This window comes from Musca vetustissima, unplaced genomic scaffold (genome assembly GCF_032173495.1).
Source record: "Musca vetustissima isolate MV318-11 ecotype Yass unplaced genomic scaffold, APGP_CSIRO_Mvet_v1 utg1456, whole genome shotgun sequence".
Taxonomy (NCBI): domain Eukaryota; kingdom Metazoa; phylum Arthropoda; class Insecta; order Diptera; family Muscidae; genus Musca; species Musca vetustissima.
This window is the reverse complement of record NW_026882470.1, coordinates 229,085-250,542: the sequence shown is the minus strand read 5'-3', so window position 1 is coordinate 250,542 and position 21,458 is coordinate 229,085. Positions and strand designations below refer to the sequence as shown.

At 30.3% G+C, this 21,458-nt stretch overlaps 1 protein-coding gene across 1 annotated transcript; it reads right to left on the bottom strand.

Moving 5' to 3' along the window:
- Nucleotides 1–5,308: 5,308 nt before the first annotated feature.
- Nucleotides 5,309–18,978, bottom strand: LOC133328933 (activating transcription factor 3). The gene is made up of 4 exons (XM_061537441.1): nt 18,775–18,978; nt 18,614–18,703; nt 6,115–6,805; nt 5,309–6,072 (listed from the first exon to the last, which is right to left on the bottom strand). The coding sequence occupies exons 1-4, from the start codon at nt 18,976–18,978 to the stop codon at nt 5,309–5,311; spliced, it is 1,749 nt and encodes a 582-aa protein (XP_061393425.1).
- Nucleotides 18,979–21,458: the final 2,480 nt, after the last annotated feature.

Below are 21,458 nucleotides of genomic sequence, written 5' to 3'. Positions count from 1 at the left end.
TACTGGCTTGATTTGTGTTGGTTTTTTTTTTGTATTTTTTCTATAGTTAACAACAATTATAAGGTATATTGTATAGCTGGTTTTTTTCATCTGTTTACATTTAAGTAATTTTTTAGTTTGTCAACATGATAATTTTTTATATATAATTTTACATTTTTGGATTTGTTTATTAATGAGGTAATTTGATGCTTTGATTTGATTTGTTTTTGATTTGTTTTGTAGATTTTTTTTAATTACATTTTTAGCATATAATTTATCTGTGTATGTGTGTGTAGTAGTTGTATAGTTTATCTGCTTGACATTTATATGTAAGTATATTTTACAATTGTGTGTTTTTTTGTTGTTGTTGTTTTTTTTTAATTTTATGCAAGTTAAACCTATTCTTTGACAAATAGGAAGGCATGTTTTGTTTGTTTTTGATTTTATTTATTTTTGTCATAGTTTAGATTTTAATTGCTAGTTATTTAGATAATAAATAGTTATTTTGTAACTTCAAGTGTTCAATAAAAATGATTAAAATCCCATGGCAGAACTGTTGAGCACCAAATAAAAGATAATAACAAGAATAATAAAAACCCACAAAAATTTTTAAGTGAATATTACTAGTATTAAAGAGCAAAGGACTATGTTGGGCGCCAATGAAAAATATTTGAAAAAAATCCTTAAAAACTTGGGAGGGAAATTTTGACCAAATGTTTGAAAAAAAATATGAATTAAAATGAAAATTTTACTGAAATTTTGGAAAAATATTAAAAAATACTAAAAACGTTGGGCGCCAATGAAAAATATACATCAAAAAATCCATAAAGAATATGGAGAGTGATTTGGTTGAAGAATTTGAAGCGGAAACTTTAAAAAATTAAAAAAAAAATCTTAGTTAAAAAATTCGAACCAAAATTTTGGAAAGTGTCAAAAAAATATAGAAAAATACTTTTTTTCAGAAAAAATAATAAGAAATTTTGCTCTAGTACTGAACATTTGTTTTGAAGACAGTTCTCTAATTTAAAAAAAATTGATTTTAACTTGAGCAGAAGATTGTTTTAAGTTAATAAGGTAAAAAATAATCACTTAACAGTTGGGCGCCATTGAAAAAATATGTAAAAAAAATCCTAAAAAGCTAGGAGAACGTATTGAATCACTATTAGAAAACAAATGATTAAAAAAAAATAAATTAATTAAGTTCTAGTACTGAACATCAATTCACAGACAGTTCACAAATTTAAAAAAAGTAATTTGCTGAAAATATTTTACTCGACTTTGGGTTTCTTTCTAACTTTGAATGTTTTTTTCTTTTGGCGCCCAACTTCAATGACAAAAATGTTCGATTCCTCAGGTCTGAATAAAAAAATTACCAAAATATAATAAAGAGACAATTTGATTCGATTCTTTTAGTGATCTGAATTGTTTTAAATTTTTAAAAAAGCAAGTAAGAAAAAAATTGGCCTCCATTTCAAAACAATTTTTTTCCGAAAAAAAATCTGAGGAAGTTCTTCATTTTTAAAACATTTCCCCCTATTTCAAATAACATATTCTTCTGATAAGTTCCTTTTTATGATTTTTGGTTCTTTTTCGATTGTTTTGAAACATTAAAATTTTTTTGTGCCATTTTTCTTTTTAAATTTCCCGATTTTTTTAATAACATAATTTCAGATTTATTTTTGAAAATAAAATTCCGTACTTATTTATTCCTTCGAAATGTTTGGGTTCATTTCTTCTTTTTTCTCCATTTTTTCAATATTTTGTGGTTTATTTTGTTTAAATTCAAATTAGCTTTTTTCCATATTTTCCCAATTTTAGGATATCCCTAACACTTGAAGTTACAAAATAAGTTACATATTTTCAAAATTGTTTTTTTGTTGTTGATGATTTTTTATTTTTATTTTCCAAAAGAAAAAAAAAGATTTTTTTTTTGTTATAAAATTTGTTTGCAAAAAAATAATGAAATTCTTATAAACTGCTGCAATAAAAAAATAAGTGTAGTTTTTTTTCTTATACATATATATTTTAAATAATTTTGTTTTTTAGTTTTTATATATAAAGCACATTATGTTTGTTGTATTTGTTATAGGTTTTTTGTTCTCTTAATAATTATTTTTATACAAACTATTGTAAAAAATAAAAAAAAAACAAAAATATTTTAAAGCACTTGTGTTCAATTTTTCATAAATATATTTTTTTATTAAGGCTGTTTTGTAGAGTTCCCAATTATTATTTTTTCGTTTTGAGTTTTAAAGACACTTTGTTTTATTTTTTTGAACGGAAAACTAAGTAGAAAAAATTAATAAATTAATCAAAATTGTTTTTTTTTATTTTATATTATGCATTAATTTGTTTTTCTTAAATGTAAAGACACACCTAATGCAAAAAAGTAGTTATGAAGATAATATCGTCCATTTTGTTTTTTTTTGTTTAAGATATCTAAAAGTATTATTTTTTGTTTTATTATATATATAATTTTTATGTTTTAAAATAAGAGCACATTTAGTAGTTTTTAATGAGTGGTTTGTTTTTGTTTTTTTTTAAAATAGATTTTTGTTAAATATAATTTTTTCAACAGTTAAGGCATTATTTTATTTTGTTTTCCGTTGTTGATTTTTTTTCATGGGCATTTTGTTAGTTTGTTAATAATAATTTGTGTTTTCGTTTTTTTTTATCACTAAGTAATGAAATATCATTTGTTTAAAATAATTTAAAAAAAAAACATAAAAAGGATAAAGCCAAAAGTTGGGTTAATTTTCTGTTTGTTTGTTTCTTTACAATTAATCTCTTGATTTTTTTTTGTTGTTAACTTAAATTTTAGTTGTTTAATTTTTTGCACACACATAAACTAAAAATAATAATTACTGTTGTAGGCTTAATCAAATATTTATTTTTATTTTCATATTATTTTTTAATAAATTTGATATTCCAATTTTTTGTTGCAATTTTTTGTCACAAATAAATTAAAACTTTTTTAATGGAATGCATTGAAAGACAATTTTTGTTTATTTTATTGTTGTTTGTTTCTATTTATTTTTGTTTATTATTTATTTTTTGTAAACAAATTGAGGTAGTTGGGCTCTAAAAATGTTTTACTTTCAAAATAAAACTGTGCTATTTTATATTTCAATTAATGGCATCCCTACTTGCATGGTTGGCATGACAGTAACCAATATTCGAGTCCCCTTGTGATGACAAACACAACAATGCAAAACCAAACACAGCACAGGCAAACACACACATTTACTCATATTATACATTGTTTACAACAACGAGTAATCATCATCCATTTCAATAAGATAACAGAAAATGGTTCAATTGAGAGAAGTTACAGAGCGAGAGAGAGAGAAAGAAGAGGAGAAATTGATACGGTATTCAACAGTGATTACCACTTTTCACAGAGACAGATAGAAAGGGAAGGAAATAATACGGCACTTTGGCATGTGATATTGTTACTCAGAGAGAGAGAGAGAGTGATAATGGGAAAAGTGCATTGTGGAGATGCCGTTATAATTCATTAAAAAGCCATTGACAATGAAACAATGCAGATCTCGATAATTCAATGCAATTGACAGTTGTATATTAGTAATGCCAATTAAGCGTTTTTAATGAAAAAATCAAAAAGTTTCAGTAATGACAATTTTGCGATTTTTAATTTAAATTAAAAAACAATTAATAAACTGGGGGAAAAGTAAAAATATAAAAGAAAGAAAAAAAACCGGGAATTTGATATCAGTGATGACAATTTGGCGTTTTTTGAATTATGAAGTTGTGATAAGAAAAATAAAAAACCTTAAAGGAAAGTGGAGAAATTTAATTCAATTTTGAACAGTGATGTTAATTAGGCGTTTTTTCTTGATTTGAAATTTTTGAAAATTTTGGCAAAAATTAACTGTATAAAGAGAAAAATAAAAGAAAGAAAAAAAACAGAATATTGATATCAGTGAAGACAATTTGGCGTTTTTGTGAATTATGAAGTTATGATAGGAAAAATAAAAAAACTCAATGAAAAAAGGAAAAAATGTAATAAAAATATTAACAGTGTTGTAAATTAGGCGTTTTTTCAGGATTTCAAATTTAGGCAAAAATTTGTATAAAAAAATACAAAAAACCAATGCAGGGGTTGGCCGAATGTATATATTGGAAAATTGTGATCGCAGGATGGGTGATGTCAATTTGGCGTTTATTGCATGATGTGCGTTAAGTAAGAAAAATGAAAAAATGTGAAGAAAAAGTTTAGAAAATTAATGCAAAAAATAACAGTGGTGCCAATTTGGCGTTTTTTCATCATTTCAAATGTAGGTCAACATTTTTATGAAAAAACGCTATTGCAAGGATGGACATCGACTGTAATTGTTGTTTATTACGAAAAATTGCCATTGCAGAATAAGTGATGTCTATTTGGCGTTTTTTGAATAATGTATTTGAAATGAGAAAAACAAAAAAACTAACAGAGAAATGGAGAAATTTAACAAAAATTTAACAGTGATGCCTATTTAGCGTTTTTTTAACAATGTTACATAAAGCTATTTATCACTCTGATGAAAGGGAAGAAAGAAAATTAATAAAAATTTAACGGAAGTAAATTATTTGTTTTTGGAAAATGAAACACATACACATGCTTACCTACATATACGCAGAAACTAAACTATGTATAATTTTTAAGGTGGGTTCGTTGAAAATTGATGGGTCAATAAAAGAAGAAGAAGAAGAAGAAAAAAACAAATTAAACAAAAAACAAAAATTCTAAAAATAAATACAATTTTTTTTGGACAATTATCAAAAAATGGAAGACACAAATTGCATGTTTGGGGTTAATTAAAAAAACGAAGAAGATGGAGCGGAGTTAATTTCTAAACATGAGGAATTTCTAAATCAAAAGTGTTTGGTGCTGGGTTTCCGAGAGAGTGTGATTGTCATTTTTTGTAATTTTTTTTTTGGAAGGTAGTTACTAGCAGCCACTTCCTTGTGTAGAAAAAACCATTAATTCCCAGTTACTATTTTGTGAGTAATAATATTTTAGGCCTTATTGCGGTTCTCTATGCCAACCGATCTTTTTTTAATATCTCTCTCCACTGGATTTACTTAGCAGCCATTATTTTTTTTAATTTCATTTTTCACATTCATTTTTACATAATTTTTTAGAATTTTTTCCATCTGTGTTTGTTTTTTTGACCAGCAAAATTACAAAAAGAAAAAATATTGTTGTTCTTGTTGTTGTTGTATAAAAAAACTTTTTAAAAACAATAATAATACAAAATAGAAAAAACATTTTTTTCCATACGATAATTAGGCAAACCTTCTTAATTTTTTAGAAGAACCCCCCATTCTAAGCCAAACAACCACCATTGGCCATAAACGCAGCTGCCACCCCAGTATCCAAATCAACAAATTCCGCAGCATCACCGGTCAAATGGGCCAACAAATCGGCATCATTCAGATAATCATTTTTAATGGAAATCTGCTCATGGAAGGGTACAATGCTGCTGCCGCTGCCATTACCACCCATCAAACTGCTCGTGAAATCCAGCAGGTTGCTTCCCCCATTTGTGTTCTGCAACAGAGTGGGTCCGCCATGGTTGTGGCTAATCGGCTGATGGACATTTACAGCATGTTTAATGTCCACGAAGCTATCACAATTACTCTCGAACAGAAATCTCTCGGCTGACTGAGCTGTCGTATAGGGACTCTGCGAGTCGACCAATTCGTTCTTTACGAATTCGGTGGCTGTGGTGGGCGTGGAGACACAGGACATGGGCGAGGCCACACTGGCCAGCAGGGCACTGCTGTCGCCGCCATTGCTGCTGATCGGTGTCCGGCAGGTGGTGGGTGTGTGGGCCAGCGACAGGCCCAGACCGGAGTCACAGTTCGGAATGTAATCGGCCAGCGAGTGGCCGCCAACTAGGCTGGAAGCTGAGCTGTTGAGGGCATTGTGGTGGGCGGTGGGTGTACTGGCGTTGCTGAGATGTGTCTGGGTCTGCAGGGCGGCTATGCACAACGAATTGCTGTCCTGTGAGGGTGAATTCAAATAGGCCAATTCCTGGTGAGTGGTGGGTGAGGGTTTGCAATAGCCATTGGGCAGTTGCACTGCTGCTGCGACATTCTGGTGGTGCATGTTTGAACTTGGCGTTAAACTGGGAAGCTGAGATACAATTGAAACGGTGTTGGTAAGAGCGGCGGAGACCACAGCAGCGGCGGCCTTGAAACCATTACTGCGTGAAAATTTGATAGTCGACATCGGTGGGATAGCAGTGCGTTGCGGTTGCGGCTGGGTGGTGGATTGTAATGATGAGTTGTTGTTGCCATTTGTTGTTGTGTTGCTGCCATTTGAGGTCTCCTCCAAATTTAAATCCGCCAAATATTTAAAAGCCGGCGACTGCAACAATTTCGATGGCAAATTCAAACCCCCCGGATGCATACAATTCGGTTCATGGGCCTTTAGCATATCCAACAACTTGCGACGTTCCGTTTCCAACTGACGCACCTGACTTTTCAAATCGACATTTTGTGTGTCCAACTGCTCCGCCTCTTTAATGAGATTTTGGGTACGTTCACGTTTCTTCATGCGACATTTGGTGGCAGCGATTTTATTACGTTCACGGCGACGACGACGTCTATCTTCGTCTTCGGGCGTCAAGCCCTTGCCGCTATTCGTGCTCGTACTCTTCTGTTCGCTATCATCATCGGTGGTCTCGTCGTACTCATCGTTGGGGCGTGAACATTTCGACATTGGCTGTTCGGAACCGGAACTCGAATCACAGGTGGATAATTTCCGTTTACTTTGGATGGATAGCTTGAGACCGGCTTTGATTAGCTGGGAACAGGTCTGGAAGGAGAGAGAGAAGAAGGAAGAGAAAATAATGGAGATTAGAAAAAATATTGAAATAAAAATTTTATATATAAAAATGAGAAAAAATTAATTTTTTTTTAATTTTTGTTTTTTTAAATTTTTTTAATATTTTAATAAAAAATATTTTAACAAAAATTTTTTTTTTATAAAAAATAATTTTTTATAAAAAAGAAATTTTATATAAAAAATATTTTTTTATAAAAAATATTTTTATATTTTGTTTATAAAAAAATATTTTTATATATATATTTTATAAAAAATATTTTTATATTTTTTTTTATAAAAAATATTTTTTTATAAATTTTTTTTAAATTTAAGAAAAAAAAATTTTATAAAAAATTTTTTATAAAATATTTTTTTATAAAAAATATTATTAATAAAAAATATTTTTTTTTATAAAAAATATTTCTTTTTTATAAAAAATATTTTTTTTATAAAAAATATTTTTTTTATAAAAAATATTTTTTTATAAAAAATAATTTTTTTATAAAAAAAATTTTTATAAAAATTAAAAAAATTCTTTTTAGAAAATATTTTTGTAAAAATAACTTTTTTTCAATTTTTTATTCCGTCGACCCTGAACAGTAACCAAAATACACAAAACGTCAATCGGTCGGTCGCCAGGTCGGCAGACGTCTACCCGTTTACAACAACAAAAACATTTGTATTTTTATTTTATTTTTTCGTTTAAAACTTGACAAAAATGTTTGTTATAAGCTTAACTACGTCTCAAAATCTGACAGGTCTCGCGAAACGTAAAACTCGTCTGTCACCAATAACCAAATCCGTAAAAAAACGCAAGATTTTTATTTTTTTCTACCTCTCTCGTGGCTTGGTGTTGTTGTTGTTGTTTTTTGTTGGATATTGCTATAAAAGAATTGAAATGAATTAAGAAGCAGTTGGGACGAATTGGAAGGACAGGTAAGCTAAGCTGCAGCCAGCAATCGGAATAGAGTTTGGAGTTTGAAATTTTTGGGAGGTTAGGAAATTTGGTAATGCCCAGAAACTTTTTCAAATATTTTTTTAAAGAAAAAAATTAGATTTTTTCTAATATTAGAAAAATAATTTTTATAAAAAAAATATTTTCTTTGTTTTTTTTTATAAAAATATTTTTTTTTAAATTTTTATAAAAATATTTTTTTTAATACATAAAAATATTTTTTAATTATTTGTGTAAAAATATTTTTGTAAAAAATATTTTGTATTATTTTTATTAATTTTTTTTTTAAATTTTTATTAAAAATTTGTTTTTATTTTTTTGTTAATTGTGTTTTGTAATTTTTTATAGAGAAAATGTTTTTAATATTTTTTTAAATATATTTGTAGAAATTATATTATTTTGTTTTTAATATTTCTTGTATAAAATTTAAATATTTTTAAAAAATTTCCCCCCAACATGGCAACCCTCTATTAGACCCATATATTTCGCATCTGATACCTGTGCTCGGTCGCTCACACACGCTGTGTTTTATGTTTATTTTGTTTCTTTATTTGTTTAACCAAAATTGGTAACTTGGTCGAGATGTGTGTGTGTGTTTTTTTCAATTTTTTTGGGATCGATCACACGTTGGGTTTGCATGATTTGTACAAACGACACAATTACAACTTGGCCAGCCAAAATTCGCAAATAAAAACCTCTCTTAAAAAGTTTCTTTAAATGTCAAAAAAAAAAAAAAAAAAAAAAAAACAAAACGAAAACCTAAAATCGAAATCCAAAAAGCACAGACATTTCCAAATTGCATCGATTTGAAAGCCATGATAATAATCTGAGTAATTCTCACGATAATAAACCAACCAAAAATTACTGATATGGAGTTTTGTATTACAAACGCAAAAAAAAAAAAAAATACAACCCATAACTCTAAGTGACACCTCACTAGTCATGTAAGTCATAAGCTGTTGTGATTTATGACCAAAAAATTGAAATTATTTTTTATTCGAAATAATAATAACAGCAGTGCCTATGTATGCCATTAAAGGCATGCGCCAATAAAACAGGATTGGTTTTGGAGGGAAATGTGTGAACAAGAATTTTAAAAGAAGGTGGGAACATATTTTTGGTCCTTCGAATCAAATATTTTTTTTGGAAAATAAGAAAAATTTGAAATAATTTTTTTTGGAAATTTGAAATAAAAAATGTATTTTTTTTAATTTTTATAAAAAAGATAATTTTAATAAATAATATTTTTAATATTTTTATAACATATTTTTCTTTATATTTTTATAATTTTTTTTTAATATTTTCATAAAAATTTTTATATATATTTTTTATACCCTACACAACTATGTTGTCAGGGTATTACAGCTTTGTGCAGCCCAAGTGTTTTTAACGCCGCGAAATACTGGTCCTAGATCTACCTTTAAGTATACCGATCGTCATATCTTGACTAGCTGAGTCGATCTAGACATGTGTGTCCGTCCGTCCATTTGTAAACATGATACAGTTATGGACCAATCTTCACGAAATTTTGCATGTATGATGGGTTCTGGCCAATGAAGACCCCTATTGTTTTTGGTAAATATCGATTAGTATTCCTGGGATGAAATTGACCAAATACTTAATTTTTGTCCGTTTTTTGGTCGCTCCAGAGCCCGCAATTATGATTCGAACATCGTGAAATTTTACATGGAGATGGGGATCGAGCCAACGAATGAGCCTGTGCCTGTTTTGATATAGATTGGTCAATATTTAGCGGGTCAAATGGTCCCTGTGTGCAAAATGGCAAAATGTGTAGTCTATGGCGTATATTTTTACCCCTGAAGGACCTAGACCCGAGATGTTGAGAGGAGTTGTTGACCTTTAAATTGATACCAATTATATAATCGTATGTTCTCGGCTGTGGGTGTTATTTACTTTACAGGTGCTTACGTATTCATATATTATTTAGTAACCCAATACCACACTAGAGGGCGGAAATATTAAGCTGATTGATTTTAATTTTTCCTTGAGGTTCCAGTTATGGTCAAGGATAGAACCTATAGTTTTTGATGATGTTTAGATACTAATTTTGGGATGAAGTGGATCGAAAACTTATTTTTGGTGGTTTTTTTTTTTCGAGTCGATCCATAGGCCACAGTTATAAGCCAAACATCACCATACAGCACACGGTGAAGCAATCTGGATTATTAATTAGAAGGGCTGTACTGAATGTTAGTAATATTTGGAAAATATGTCACTGTAAGGAAGAGGTGCTGTTGACCTCTAATCGGGCAAGAGGGTTCAAATGTCATGAAATATTGCACAGGCTCGGAATAAACATCCGCTGAAAGTTAGAACTCCGTGGTAGGTGTGTAGGGTATCTTATGGTCGGCCGTCTGACTATACTTCTCCGCTCACTGGTTTTTATATATTCTCTAATTTTATAAAAAAAAATAAATTTATTGATTTTTTTTAAATTTTTATTCTATAAAAAATATTTTTCAAAATTCTTCAGCCTTGAAGGACCACCTTTTCCCTTTTCCAATTTTTATTTGTAGCACTTTCCCTTTTCAGTTTCAATTTTTAATTTTAATTACTTAATTTTTCATTTATCTCGAAAATATTTCCAAAAAAAAGTGAAAATATCTGCGCCTGCCATAAATTCTTGTGGTCATTGGAATAAATTTGCCCTGGGTTGTGACAAAATCCCAATGGGGAAAACACATTGCAGCGAATATTTCGATTTTTTTTTGGTAAATTTAACACAGCCATTTATGGGCAAATGAAAACCCAAAAGAAGAAAAAGAAGAAGCAGCAGAATTACGGTATACACAATTGGAACGAGGACTACTGTTGGGGGCTACTGGGCATGGCATGTGTTGTGACAATAACCACAAATCGTAAATGATCGATCGATCTTTGGTAGGTTGGTGAAAATGATTTAACGCAAAACAAATAGGGCTTTTGGACATTTCCATAAAGCAAAAAAAAAAAAAAAAAAAAATGGTCACATCAATAAGCCACCACCACCAGGAGAACGTGTTCCATTTCAATTTTGTAAATAAACGAAATTTAGGTTAAAATATCTTGAAATCGAAATCAATGGCTGGGCATGATTTGTGGCATTGCTTGTCGTTGAGGCAATTATTTTTTTCGAATTTATTTATGCACCTTTGTAATGCCAATGTGGAGGAGGAGGGGGAGGAGATCGATGATCAGGCCCTTCTTTACAACTGTCAAAAAAAACATCCAACTCTTTCACTTGTTACGCATTTTTCTTTAAATGGAATAATATTTTATTTTATGTGAATAAATAAATAAAAGAAGGGAAACCGTAATTTTCTTGTAGGAGTTTTGTGTGACAATAACATAAAAATGAAGAAGAAGCAGACTCTTCCCTCCATCCACAATACTTTCAAGTTTTCCAATAAAATGCATAAATCTTTAAAACGCCTGGTAGCTCCATTGAAGTTTTTGTTTTCTTGCTCCGAGGTTATTTTATTGTTATGTCGATGCCATCGATCATCACCCAAACCCAGGGGCTGGCAGCCATGCACCACTCAGACATAACAAGACATTTCCGTATAAGGTGCTCGCCGATGCACTCTCACTTTGTGCAGCAACCACCGCAACAACAACAAAGTCCACCCACCAGTCTGGGCAGCCATCATCATCATCATCGTCATCTAGACCCAGTGAGTAAATCAATGGAATTGCAAAGCAAAGTGCCTAAATGACGGACTGACTGGCTGGCCGACTTGACTGCCTTAAATGTAGGTCACACTTGACAATATGCGGCTGCTGCTGCTTCACTTAATGTTGTTAGTGTTGTTGTTAATGTTGTTGCTGCCTGGTGGTGGCGGCTGCGACATGTTGTCGCTCATCGCTTTTGGAATTGTTTACATTTCCACTGAATCGAATGCGTGATCAAGATTTTTTGAAAATGATTTAACAACATTTTTTGTGTTGTTGTTCTTGTTATTGTTGTTTATGATAGTTTTAGACTCCAAATAAAATAAAAAAAATTATTTAAGCCTTTTTTTGGGGCCATCAAAATTTTATTTTGGGGATTTTTGTTGAATTGTTAATGTACACGCATCGGTTTTCTGCATGGGATCGCCATTCATCTGTCTGTCTGTCCTTCCATACCATGGGCATGTCAGGTGACATGCCGCAAAGGGTTTTGCGGCTGCTGCTTCTTCTTTTTATGCGCAAGCTTGCTCGTAGTCCGATTGCCTTTTAGGTATTAATGTCATATTTAGGGAGTGGTGCCCCAACCCCCCCAATTTAGATGTGATGGATATGAAATCTTGTTGTTGTTTTTTTTTTCTTTATGGGATGGGTGTTGAAACAATGCTTTACTGGAAATTGACTAGTTATTGCTATGGTTTTTTCGAAATTGAAGGATTTTTTTTCAAAAATAAAAAATTAATGGCCTAAAATTTTAAATAATAAATTATCCTATTAATTTCTTTTGGTCTCTTATAAGCTGCAGATTTTTTAAAAGAATATTTTTTTCGGACTCTATAAAGCCTTAATTGTTTCAGGGATTTTTCCAGGCTTTATAGAGGTCGTAGACTTTGTTCAGATTTTTTTTTCAGCCGTAATTTTTTTTAAATAAGTTTACGTACTCTATAGAAACCGTAGATGTTTTAAAGAATATTTTCGGGTCTCTATATAAGCCTTATTTACTTCAGAGAATAGTCTTTCCTGGCCCTATATAAGTCATAGCTATGCTACAGAATATTTCTTCTGGTCTTCTATAAGCTGTAGATTTTTTTATAAAAATATTTTCCGGCCTCTATAAAGCCTTCATTGCTTCGAAAATAATTTTTATCTGGCTCTATATATTTCGGAGATTTTCTTCAGAATAGTTTTTCCGCTCTCTATAGAAGCCGATGATTTTTATACCCTTCACCACACTGTGGTGCTGGGTATTATGTCTTCGTGCATATGTTTGTAACAGGCAAAAGGAATGGAGATAGACCCATGGTTCCTTTTGAGCATATGCATAGAATCACTTTCTGAGTCGATTTATGCATGTTCGTCCGTCCGTCCGTCTGTAGATGGACGGACGGTGGCATTTATGATCCGATTTGTATGAAATTTGGCACAAGTCACTTATTTGGCCCAATGGCGAACCCTATTGAAATTGGAGAAAATCGGTTCAGCTCCCATATATATTTTCATCCGATTTTAGGGAATAGTGCACCAAAGACGCTATATATCTTTCGATTTACACGAAATTTGGCATAGTGTACTGAATTAGGTCTAGAATGATGTGTACTAAGTTTCGTAAAAATCGGTTCAGATTTAGATATTGCTCCCGTATATAATTTCGTCGGATTTTTTGAAAATGGTGCACCAAAGTCCCTATACAACTGTCAATTTGTACGAAATTTTGCATAGAGTACTGAATTAGTTCGAGAATGACGTGTGTTAAGTTTCTAGAAAATCGGTTCAGATTTAAGATATAACTCCCATATATATTTCGACCGATTTAAGGTAAATAGTGCAACAAAGTCCCTACATATCTTTCGGTTTGCACGAAATTTGGCACAGCGTACTGAATTAAGCCTAGAATGATGTGGACCAAGTTTCGTGAAAATCGATTCAGATTTATATATAGCTCCCATACATAGTTTTATCCGATTTTTTGTGAATGATACACCAAACTTCCAATACTTGTCCGATTGGGATAAAATTTTGCACAGAGTATTGAATTAGGTCCAGACTGATGTCTGCGAAGTTTTGTTAAAATCGATTCAGATTTAGATATAGCTCCCATATATAGTTCCGTCCGATTTGATGTGAATGATGCCCCAAACTCCAAATATTTGTCCGATTGGGACAAAATTTTGCACAGAGTATTGAATTAGGTCCAGACTGATGTCTGCGAAATTTTGTAAAATCGGTTCAGATTTACATATAGCTCCCATATATAGTTTCGTCCTATTTTATGTAAATGATGCACCAAACTTGACGCACCAAACTTTGTCCGATTGGGACAAGATTTTGCATAGCGAATGCACTTGAGAAAAAAAAAAAAAAATATGTGTGATAAGGTGTGTTGAAATCGGTTCAGATTTTGATATAGATCTTATATATGTTTTCGTTCGATTTAATGTAAATGGTGCACCGTAGGGCCTATGTTTGTTTGATTAACACGAAATTTGGCAGAGGGTATTAAATTGAGAATAAAGTGATAACAAAAAACAAATGGTGTATGCAAGGGTGGCTCAATTAGGTCCATGTGTTTATATATAGCTCCCATACATAATTTTACACGATTTCATACAAATGGTACACCAAAGAATACAAGTCTGCCCATTTGACATGCAATTTTTCATTGATTTCATGGGTTTTTTTTAATTGGTTCAAATATCTATCTAAATAGTACATTTAATTTCTCCCGATTGCTTCTCAATGGTCCTCTAAATATTCTATGTCTGTTCTATCTACAGGATATTGTAGATATTAACATCTCTTGTATGTTCCCAAAGTGGCGAAGGGTATCATATAGTTGGCCCCGTCCAACTTTTGAACTTTCCTTACTGTTTTTTAATATTATTGTATTTTTTTTATATTTTTTATAAAACCAAACGAAATATTCTTAAAAAAATATATATATTTTTTAATGTTCCTATATAATCTGCAAACATTTACTAACCATCAAAAACTACCTTGCATCTGTCTTCCTCGAATTCCTGGTCATAAATTCCCCCTGAAATCTCTCCCTGCCACTCCATGAAAAAATGTATCTTCATCTTTTTTTTTTTTTAAATAATTATTTTTTTGACCAGTATAAATAAGCAAGCAGGTATTTCAGTCAACATTATTAATTATTGTTTTTCTTCTTCTTCTTCGGCAGTTTCCGCATAACGCAAAAGTTAATATTTATACAAGTAATTAACACTATGTATGCTGAGGTGATAAAAAAACGGCAACAACACAATAAAAAAATAAGGCTGTGGTTGGCAGCTGCTGGGTGGTGTTGTTATTATTTTATATGCAAATTTTCGATTTCCAAATATTGTTTTTGAAGAAGCAGAATTACCGAAACTCCGAAAAAAATTCCAAAATTCCCCCACCTCCAATACGAACCACTAATAACCAAATATTATTGCTGTCAAGTTAATTTTTTAGCACCTAAAACTGCAGGCTGTGGAATGCTGCGGCTGCTGTTGCCGTTGCGACCAAACCAAACATTTTGTAGACAAATATTGAAACACTGTTTATTTTCTTTGACTTCTTGAAAGAAAAAAGAAATATTGAAAACAATGATGAAATAAAATATTGGGGTAAAAAAGTTTCAAATTTTTAACAAAATGCACATTTTTGTTGTTATTATTTTTGTTAACAATTTGACCGACCGTTCGTTCTGCAACGCCTCAATGATTAAGAGGATTTTGTGGCCAATTAGTGTGGGTATTGTAATAAATTTTGTAAAGCCAATCGTTAATGACTCATATTTATTTCAAAATGGAATATATTGGAAATTATTTCACATGAAATATTAAAAGAGAAATTTAGCATATTTCAAAATAAATCATCCTTAAAAAATTAATTCCAGCAATATTATGGTCATCAAAATATTAGGAAATTTCAAAAAAAAAAAAAAAAAAAAACAGAATTATTATTTTTTTTTTTATAAAAAAATGATCTATTAAAATTTTTTCCTTAGGAAAAAATTAGAATTTGTTGAAATAAAAAAATCTGTCGGAAAGTAAAAAAAAAATAATTTCCTGAAAAGTAATGGTCTTTCGAGCTCATTTTAAATTCAAAATTTTTTTTCTATATTGTCTTCTGCGTGTTTTGTTTGCAATATCGTATTTCAAATTAATTTTTTCCTATTAAAATTGTTTTCCTTAAAAAAAATTAGGATATGTTGAAATAAAAAAAAAATCTGTCGGAAAGTAAAACAAAAAAAAAAAAAATAATTTTCTGAAAAGTAATGGTCCATCGAGCTCATTTTAAATTCAAAAATTTTCTCTATATTTTCTACTGCGTGTTTTGTTTTCAATATCGTATTTCAAAATTAATTTTTTTCCTATTAACGATTACATTTTATGTTTTTTTTTTTCTATAAAAAAAATTATTTTTTTTTATTTCTTCACACAATTTGCAAGCCACTGCAGCAGCCTACGTACAAAAAAAAACAGCAACAACATCAATTACATATTTTTGAAATTTGCATTTAACTATGAAAATCAATAATAATTAAAATCATTTATTTATGACATTTAACAATTTATCTATCTAATTGTACGGTGCGGCGATGATGTGGACAATGTGGATGCGATCCGGCTGATGAGAAGTGGTCACAAATAATAACCAAACAGATGCTTGCCAGCTTTTTGCACTATCAAAATGTGACGCACAAAAATTCTCCCCGACCCACATCCCTTTTCTCTCTCTACAATGAATCTATTTAAACTTGTGAGAATTATGAAAAAAAAAAAAAATATTAAAAAAAGAAAAAAAATGTGTGATGTGCCTGTTGACTGCCAGCCAGGCAACAGCATCATTAAGGCCAATGTCGATGTATTTAAATGTTGTTTTATTTTTCTAGTTGTTGCAAAAAAAAAAAAAAAATACTACAACAACAAAAACAATGTTTTTTTTTCTATATCATTTGATGTTTTTTGCGGTTATATGAGGCTTACTAATCTTCCATATATATGTGTGTAGTTATGTATGTTTCTGCTGCTGTGGTATGGGGCATGATGCACAAAAAACCCGCACGCATTTAACTGTCAGTTTTTATGACATTTTACAATTTCAATTTGTTCGGATATTGCTGTGGATGGAATGAAGGCGTGAAATCAAATAAAATAAGTGCACAGAAGAAGAAATTTTTTTTTTTTAATTTTAAATTTTGTATAAAAGAAGAAGAGAGGTTTGTAAAAGAAATAAGTAATAACAAGTGAAAAAGCGTTAAGTTCGGCCGGGCCGAACTTTGGACACCATCCACCATAGATATACTGACAGGTACTTAAAATGAAAATATGGGGAACATATCAAAAAGTGACCTTTCTACAAACTGATTTTGAAATACAAATTTCAGCAATTTTTAATGGATATTTATATCCTCAGCCTTATGGCTAATGAGGGTGTATACACTTTGATACAGTGAAAATGTGCCTCATCGAAATATTGGTTCTACACCCCATGTTTCTTTGGACCAAATCCATTTCAGAAAATTTTTTGATTTCATCCAAACTTTGTCAATCTTATTATTTATTCCATACTTTGTTCAAGTTCGAAGATGGGAAATATCGGTCCACTCCTTCTGCTACGTCCCACACAGGGTTTAGGCCTTTATACATAGTTCATTATCGAACCTTACGTTCTATCCTCCGCAGGTGAAATGATTACAACAGAGTCTTAGGAACAAACCCATAACGCGGAACAAATCAGATAACTATTTTAATATAAACCAGTAATGAAAGTTCAAAAGTCGGACGGAGCCAACTATATGATACCCTTCACCATTTTGGGTACATAAAAGAGATGTTAATATCTGCAATATCCTGCAGATAGAGCAGACATAGAATTTTTGGAGGACTATTGAGATGGAATCGGGCGAAATTAAATGTGCTATCTAGATAGATATTTGAACCAATTGAAAAAAAATCCATACGCAAACCATTCTGGAATCAATGAAAAATTGCTTGTCAAACGGGCAGACTTGGATTCTTTGTTGTACCATTTGTATGAAATCGAGTAAAATTCGAGTATGGGAGCTATATATAATCACATGGTCCTAATCGAGCTACCCTTGCATACACCATTTGTTTTTTGTTATAACTTTGGGGTATCATTTACTAAAAATCGGACGAAACTACATATGGGAACTATATCTAAATCTGAACCGATTTTAACAAAACTTCGCAGATATCAATCTGGACCTAATTCAGTACTCTGTGCAAAATGTTGTCCCAAAATGTTGTTTTTAAATTTCCTCAGTTCCATTTATTAAGTTTCCCCTGCTCGAAATTAATATTCGTTTCCTCAGAGTTTTAAATTTTTTAAGAAATTTTTTGAAATATTTTGTGTTTATAAAAATTCCAAAAAATATTTTTTTTATATAAACAATGTTTTTTCCCTAAAAAAATCGCATAAAATTGAAGAATTTTTTTTTAGTTGAAAATTTAAATTTTGAATTTCCTCTGTCCCAAATTTTTTTTGAAATATTTTTTCTTTAAAAAAATTCCAAAAAATATTTTTTTGTAAAAAAATATTTTTATAAAAAAATATTTTTTATAATTTTTTTTTTATAAAAAAATATTTTTTTCTTAAAAAATCTGAATATTTTTAAAATTTAAAATCTTAATTTAAAATTTCCTCTGTCCCAAATACTAAGTTTCCACTGCTCTAAATTATTATTTTACGCCTTCAGAAAGCTGTCATGAAAAGTAAAAAAACCCAACAACAACAACAACCACATAAGAAAAACACTGGTCGGCCGGCCATCCAGCCACTCGCTGAGGCGTGGGCGCAATTTGGCAAACGTCTCCAATTAAATGGCACCATTTCAGCTCTTTTTTGAGATCTTTTTTGTGTGTGTGTATTTAAGTTTATTTTTTCGTTTTGTGAATGAATTGGAAGAAAAAAATAGTATTTTGTTGTTGTTGGAGGAGCAACTTGTGGCCGGACATCAATGAAAAAAAAAATTGTGTGTGTTATGAGTAATACTATGATTTGCATATGGTATATATATATATATATATAGTGTATATATTTTTTATATATATATATATATGTATTATATATATATACATATATATGTTTTTTATAATGTTGTTGTATTTTTGTGTGTGTATAGTTAAAACAAAAATTAAATAGTCTTCTGGGAGGCCTACCTGTTGTACACTGGGCGTAAAATTTGTATTAGCAGGTGAATCCAATGGTGTTGAGGAGCTGCTCGAATGACAGCTATCCTGGGAGATATTCTGGAAAATAATTACATAATTAGTTTTTTGTTTTTATTTTTTTTAAGAAAATTATTTTTTTGGCTACCCACCTGATTAGAAAAATTGCGCACTGTCACCGAATTCGGTGTTGAGGCACTGGAGTTGTTGTTGTTGGCATTAAAATTATAATTATCCAGGGGATTTGTCATGGCAATTAGAGAATTGAGAATTTCGGGTGTATTGGGCTTGGAGCAGAGGCCGCCAGAGCCTTCCACACCCAACAGCGATGAGGGAGGTATATTTAAATTAAACATTTTGAGGGTGTTGTTAAAAAAATTATTTTGTATTAATTTTTTTTTGCAAAAAAATAAGGCGTTTTCTTTTTCAGCTTTTGTTGAAAAGCTAAAAAAAATATTTGTTGTTGTTGTTTTTGTTTGAAACACTTATAAATTAAAATCACAGTTTAAGGCCTTCGTTCACAAAGTTTTTTTGTTTTGCTCTTGGAATTTATTTTTCCAATTTTTCTTCCAATTTTTTTTTACTTTAAATTTTCAAATTTTTAAATTTGGGATTATGGTGAGCTGTATGGGGTTTTTTCAAAATCTGCAGGCGTTGACAATCCATTACCCACTACAGGCAATTTAAACTGCAAAGAAAAAAAGAAAAGACGAAGAGAATGAAATTAATACCTTATTAAAAAAACAAATTTCGAAATAATTTAATAAAAAAATAGACTTGAGAAAAGGAAAAAAACAACAACAAAAATAGAAATAATTGAAATTTATGTGAAAAATATTCTTGTTGTTGTTGCTTAATTACACAGAGCATATTTAATCAAATCAATTAAACAATTAATGCTCGCCAGACTTTGGGCAGCCATTAAGGCGAGGGGTTCTTACACTCTACAATGTCTTACGACTCTTCAATTGGTATGTGTGTGTGTGCGTTCTTGAGGTTGGCTTTTTGATTCTTGCCCACCACCACCACAAGGTGTGGTATTGTGTTTGGTCGCAGTTCTTTTTGCTTCGTATTCTTTTTTTGTCCATATTTAACCCTCATAATGACTTTTTTATTTAACAAAAAAAGAACATTTCCTATCCGAAAAAAATACAACAACAAAATCCTGCTACGTTTAGTATTCTAACATGTTTTGGCATTCTTCCACATTTCTTATGAAGTAACAACAAAAACAAAAAATAGAAGAAAAAAACAGAATCGAAAACAGAACTCATGCATATTGAGAACTTGTACATGTTCAAGTAGTTCCTCCATACGGGAACAATAAAAACTCATAAATCATAATTTTGTGTTTTTTTTTGGTTTTGGATTTTGTGTGGATGTGTGTGTGTTTGTGTGGATTTTTTCTATTCTAGTTTCTTTATTGCGAGTGGCCAAGACATTAAAGTTATACAACTTTAAATGGAACACTTAATGCATAAATAAAACAAAAAAAAAAAAAAAAAAACAATTTAGCAGAATTGTGGGGAAATAGCAGAAAAAAACACACACAAACACAACTATTGTAAATTTTTTTTTAAATTAAAAAAAATATGAAAATTTTTTATGGAAAAACTTTGATACATAAAGTTTTTATTTACTTGCTGAATTGTGTTCATAAGGAAAAACGTAGCTGAATTGTGTTTTTCGTTGAATTGCATGTTATTGGATTGTTTATTATATTAGAAATCTCTGCTGAATTCAGCGTATCGGAAGAAAAACTTTGCTGAATTGTGTTCTTCATAAGAAAAAAACGTAGCTGAATTGTGTTTTTCGTTGAATTGGATGTTATTGGTTATGTTTTATATTAAAAATCTCCGCTGAATTCAGCTTATCTTAAGAAAAACTGTGCTGAATTAATTGTTTTCTGTAAGAGAACCTAGCTGAATTAAGTTTTTCTTAAAAAAACCCCTAGCTGAATTGAGTTTTTCTGTATAAAAATCAAGCAGAATAGAATTTTTATATAAGAAAATCCTGCTACATTTAGTTTTTATATAAGAAAACATAGCTGAAGTGTGTTTTTCAACAAGAAATCCTAGCTGAATTGAGTTCTTCTATAAGAAAACGTAGCTGAATTATGTTTTTCTGTAAGCAAACCTAGCTGAATTGTGTATTTCAACAAGAAATCCTAGCTGAATTGAGTTTTTCAATAAGAAAACCTAGCTGAATAAAGTTTTTCTTTACAAAAACCTATCTTAATTGAGTTTTTCTGTATAAAGATCTGGCTGAATTGAATTGTATATAAGAAAACCCTGCTGAATTGACTGTTTCTATAACAAAACCTAGCTGAATTGAGTTTTTCTGTAGGAAAATCTATTTAAATAGATTTTTGTCTTTAATAAAATCTTGCTTTATTAAGTTTTTCTTCAAGAAATCCTAGCTGAATTGTGTTTTTCTTTAAGAAACCTTAGCTGAATTGAGATTTTCGAAGAGAAAACCTAGCTGAATTGTATTTTTCTTATCAAAAACTTATTGTTATTGCGTTTTGCTATAAGAAACTCTAGCTGAATAAAGTTTTCCATTAAGAAACCCAAACTGAATTAATTTTTTTTTTCAAGAAACCCTAGCTGAATTGAGTTTTTCTGTAAGAAAACCCAGTTGAATTGATTTTTTTCTTTAGGAAATCCTAGCTGAATTAATTTATTCTCTAAGAAAACCAAGCTGAATTGTGTTTTTCTTTCCAAAAACATAACTTCTATAAGAAAACCTAGCTTAATTGATTTTTTCTTTAAGAACCCGCAGCTGAATTCAATATTTTTAAAATAAATCCCAGCTGAATTATGATTTTCTTTGCAAA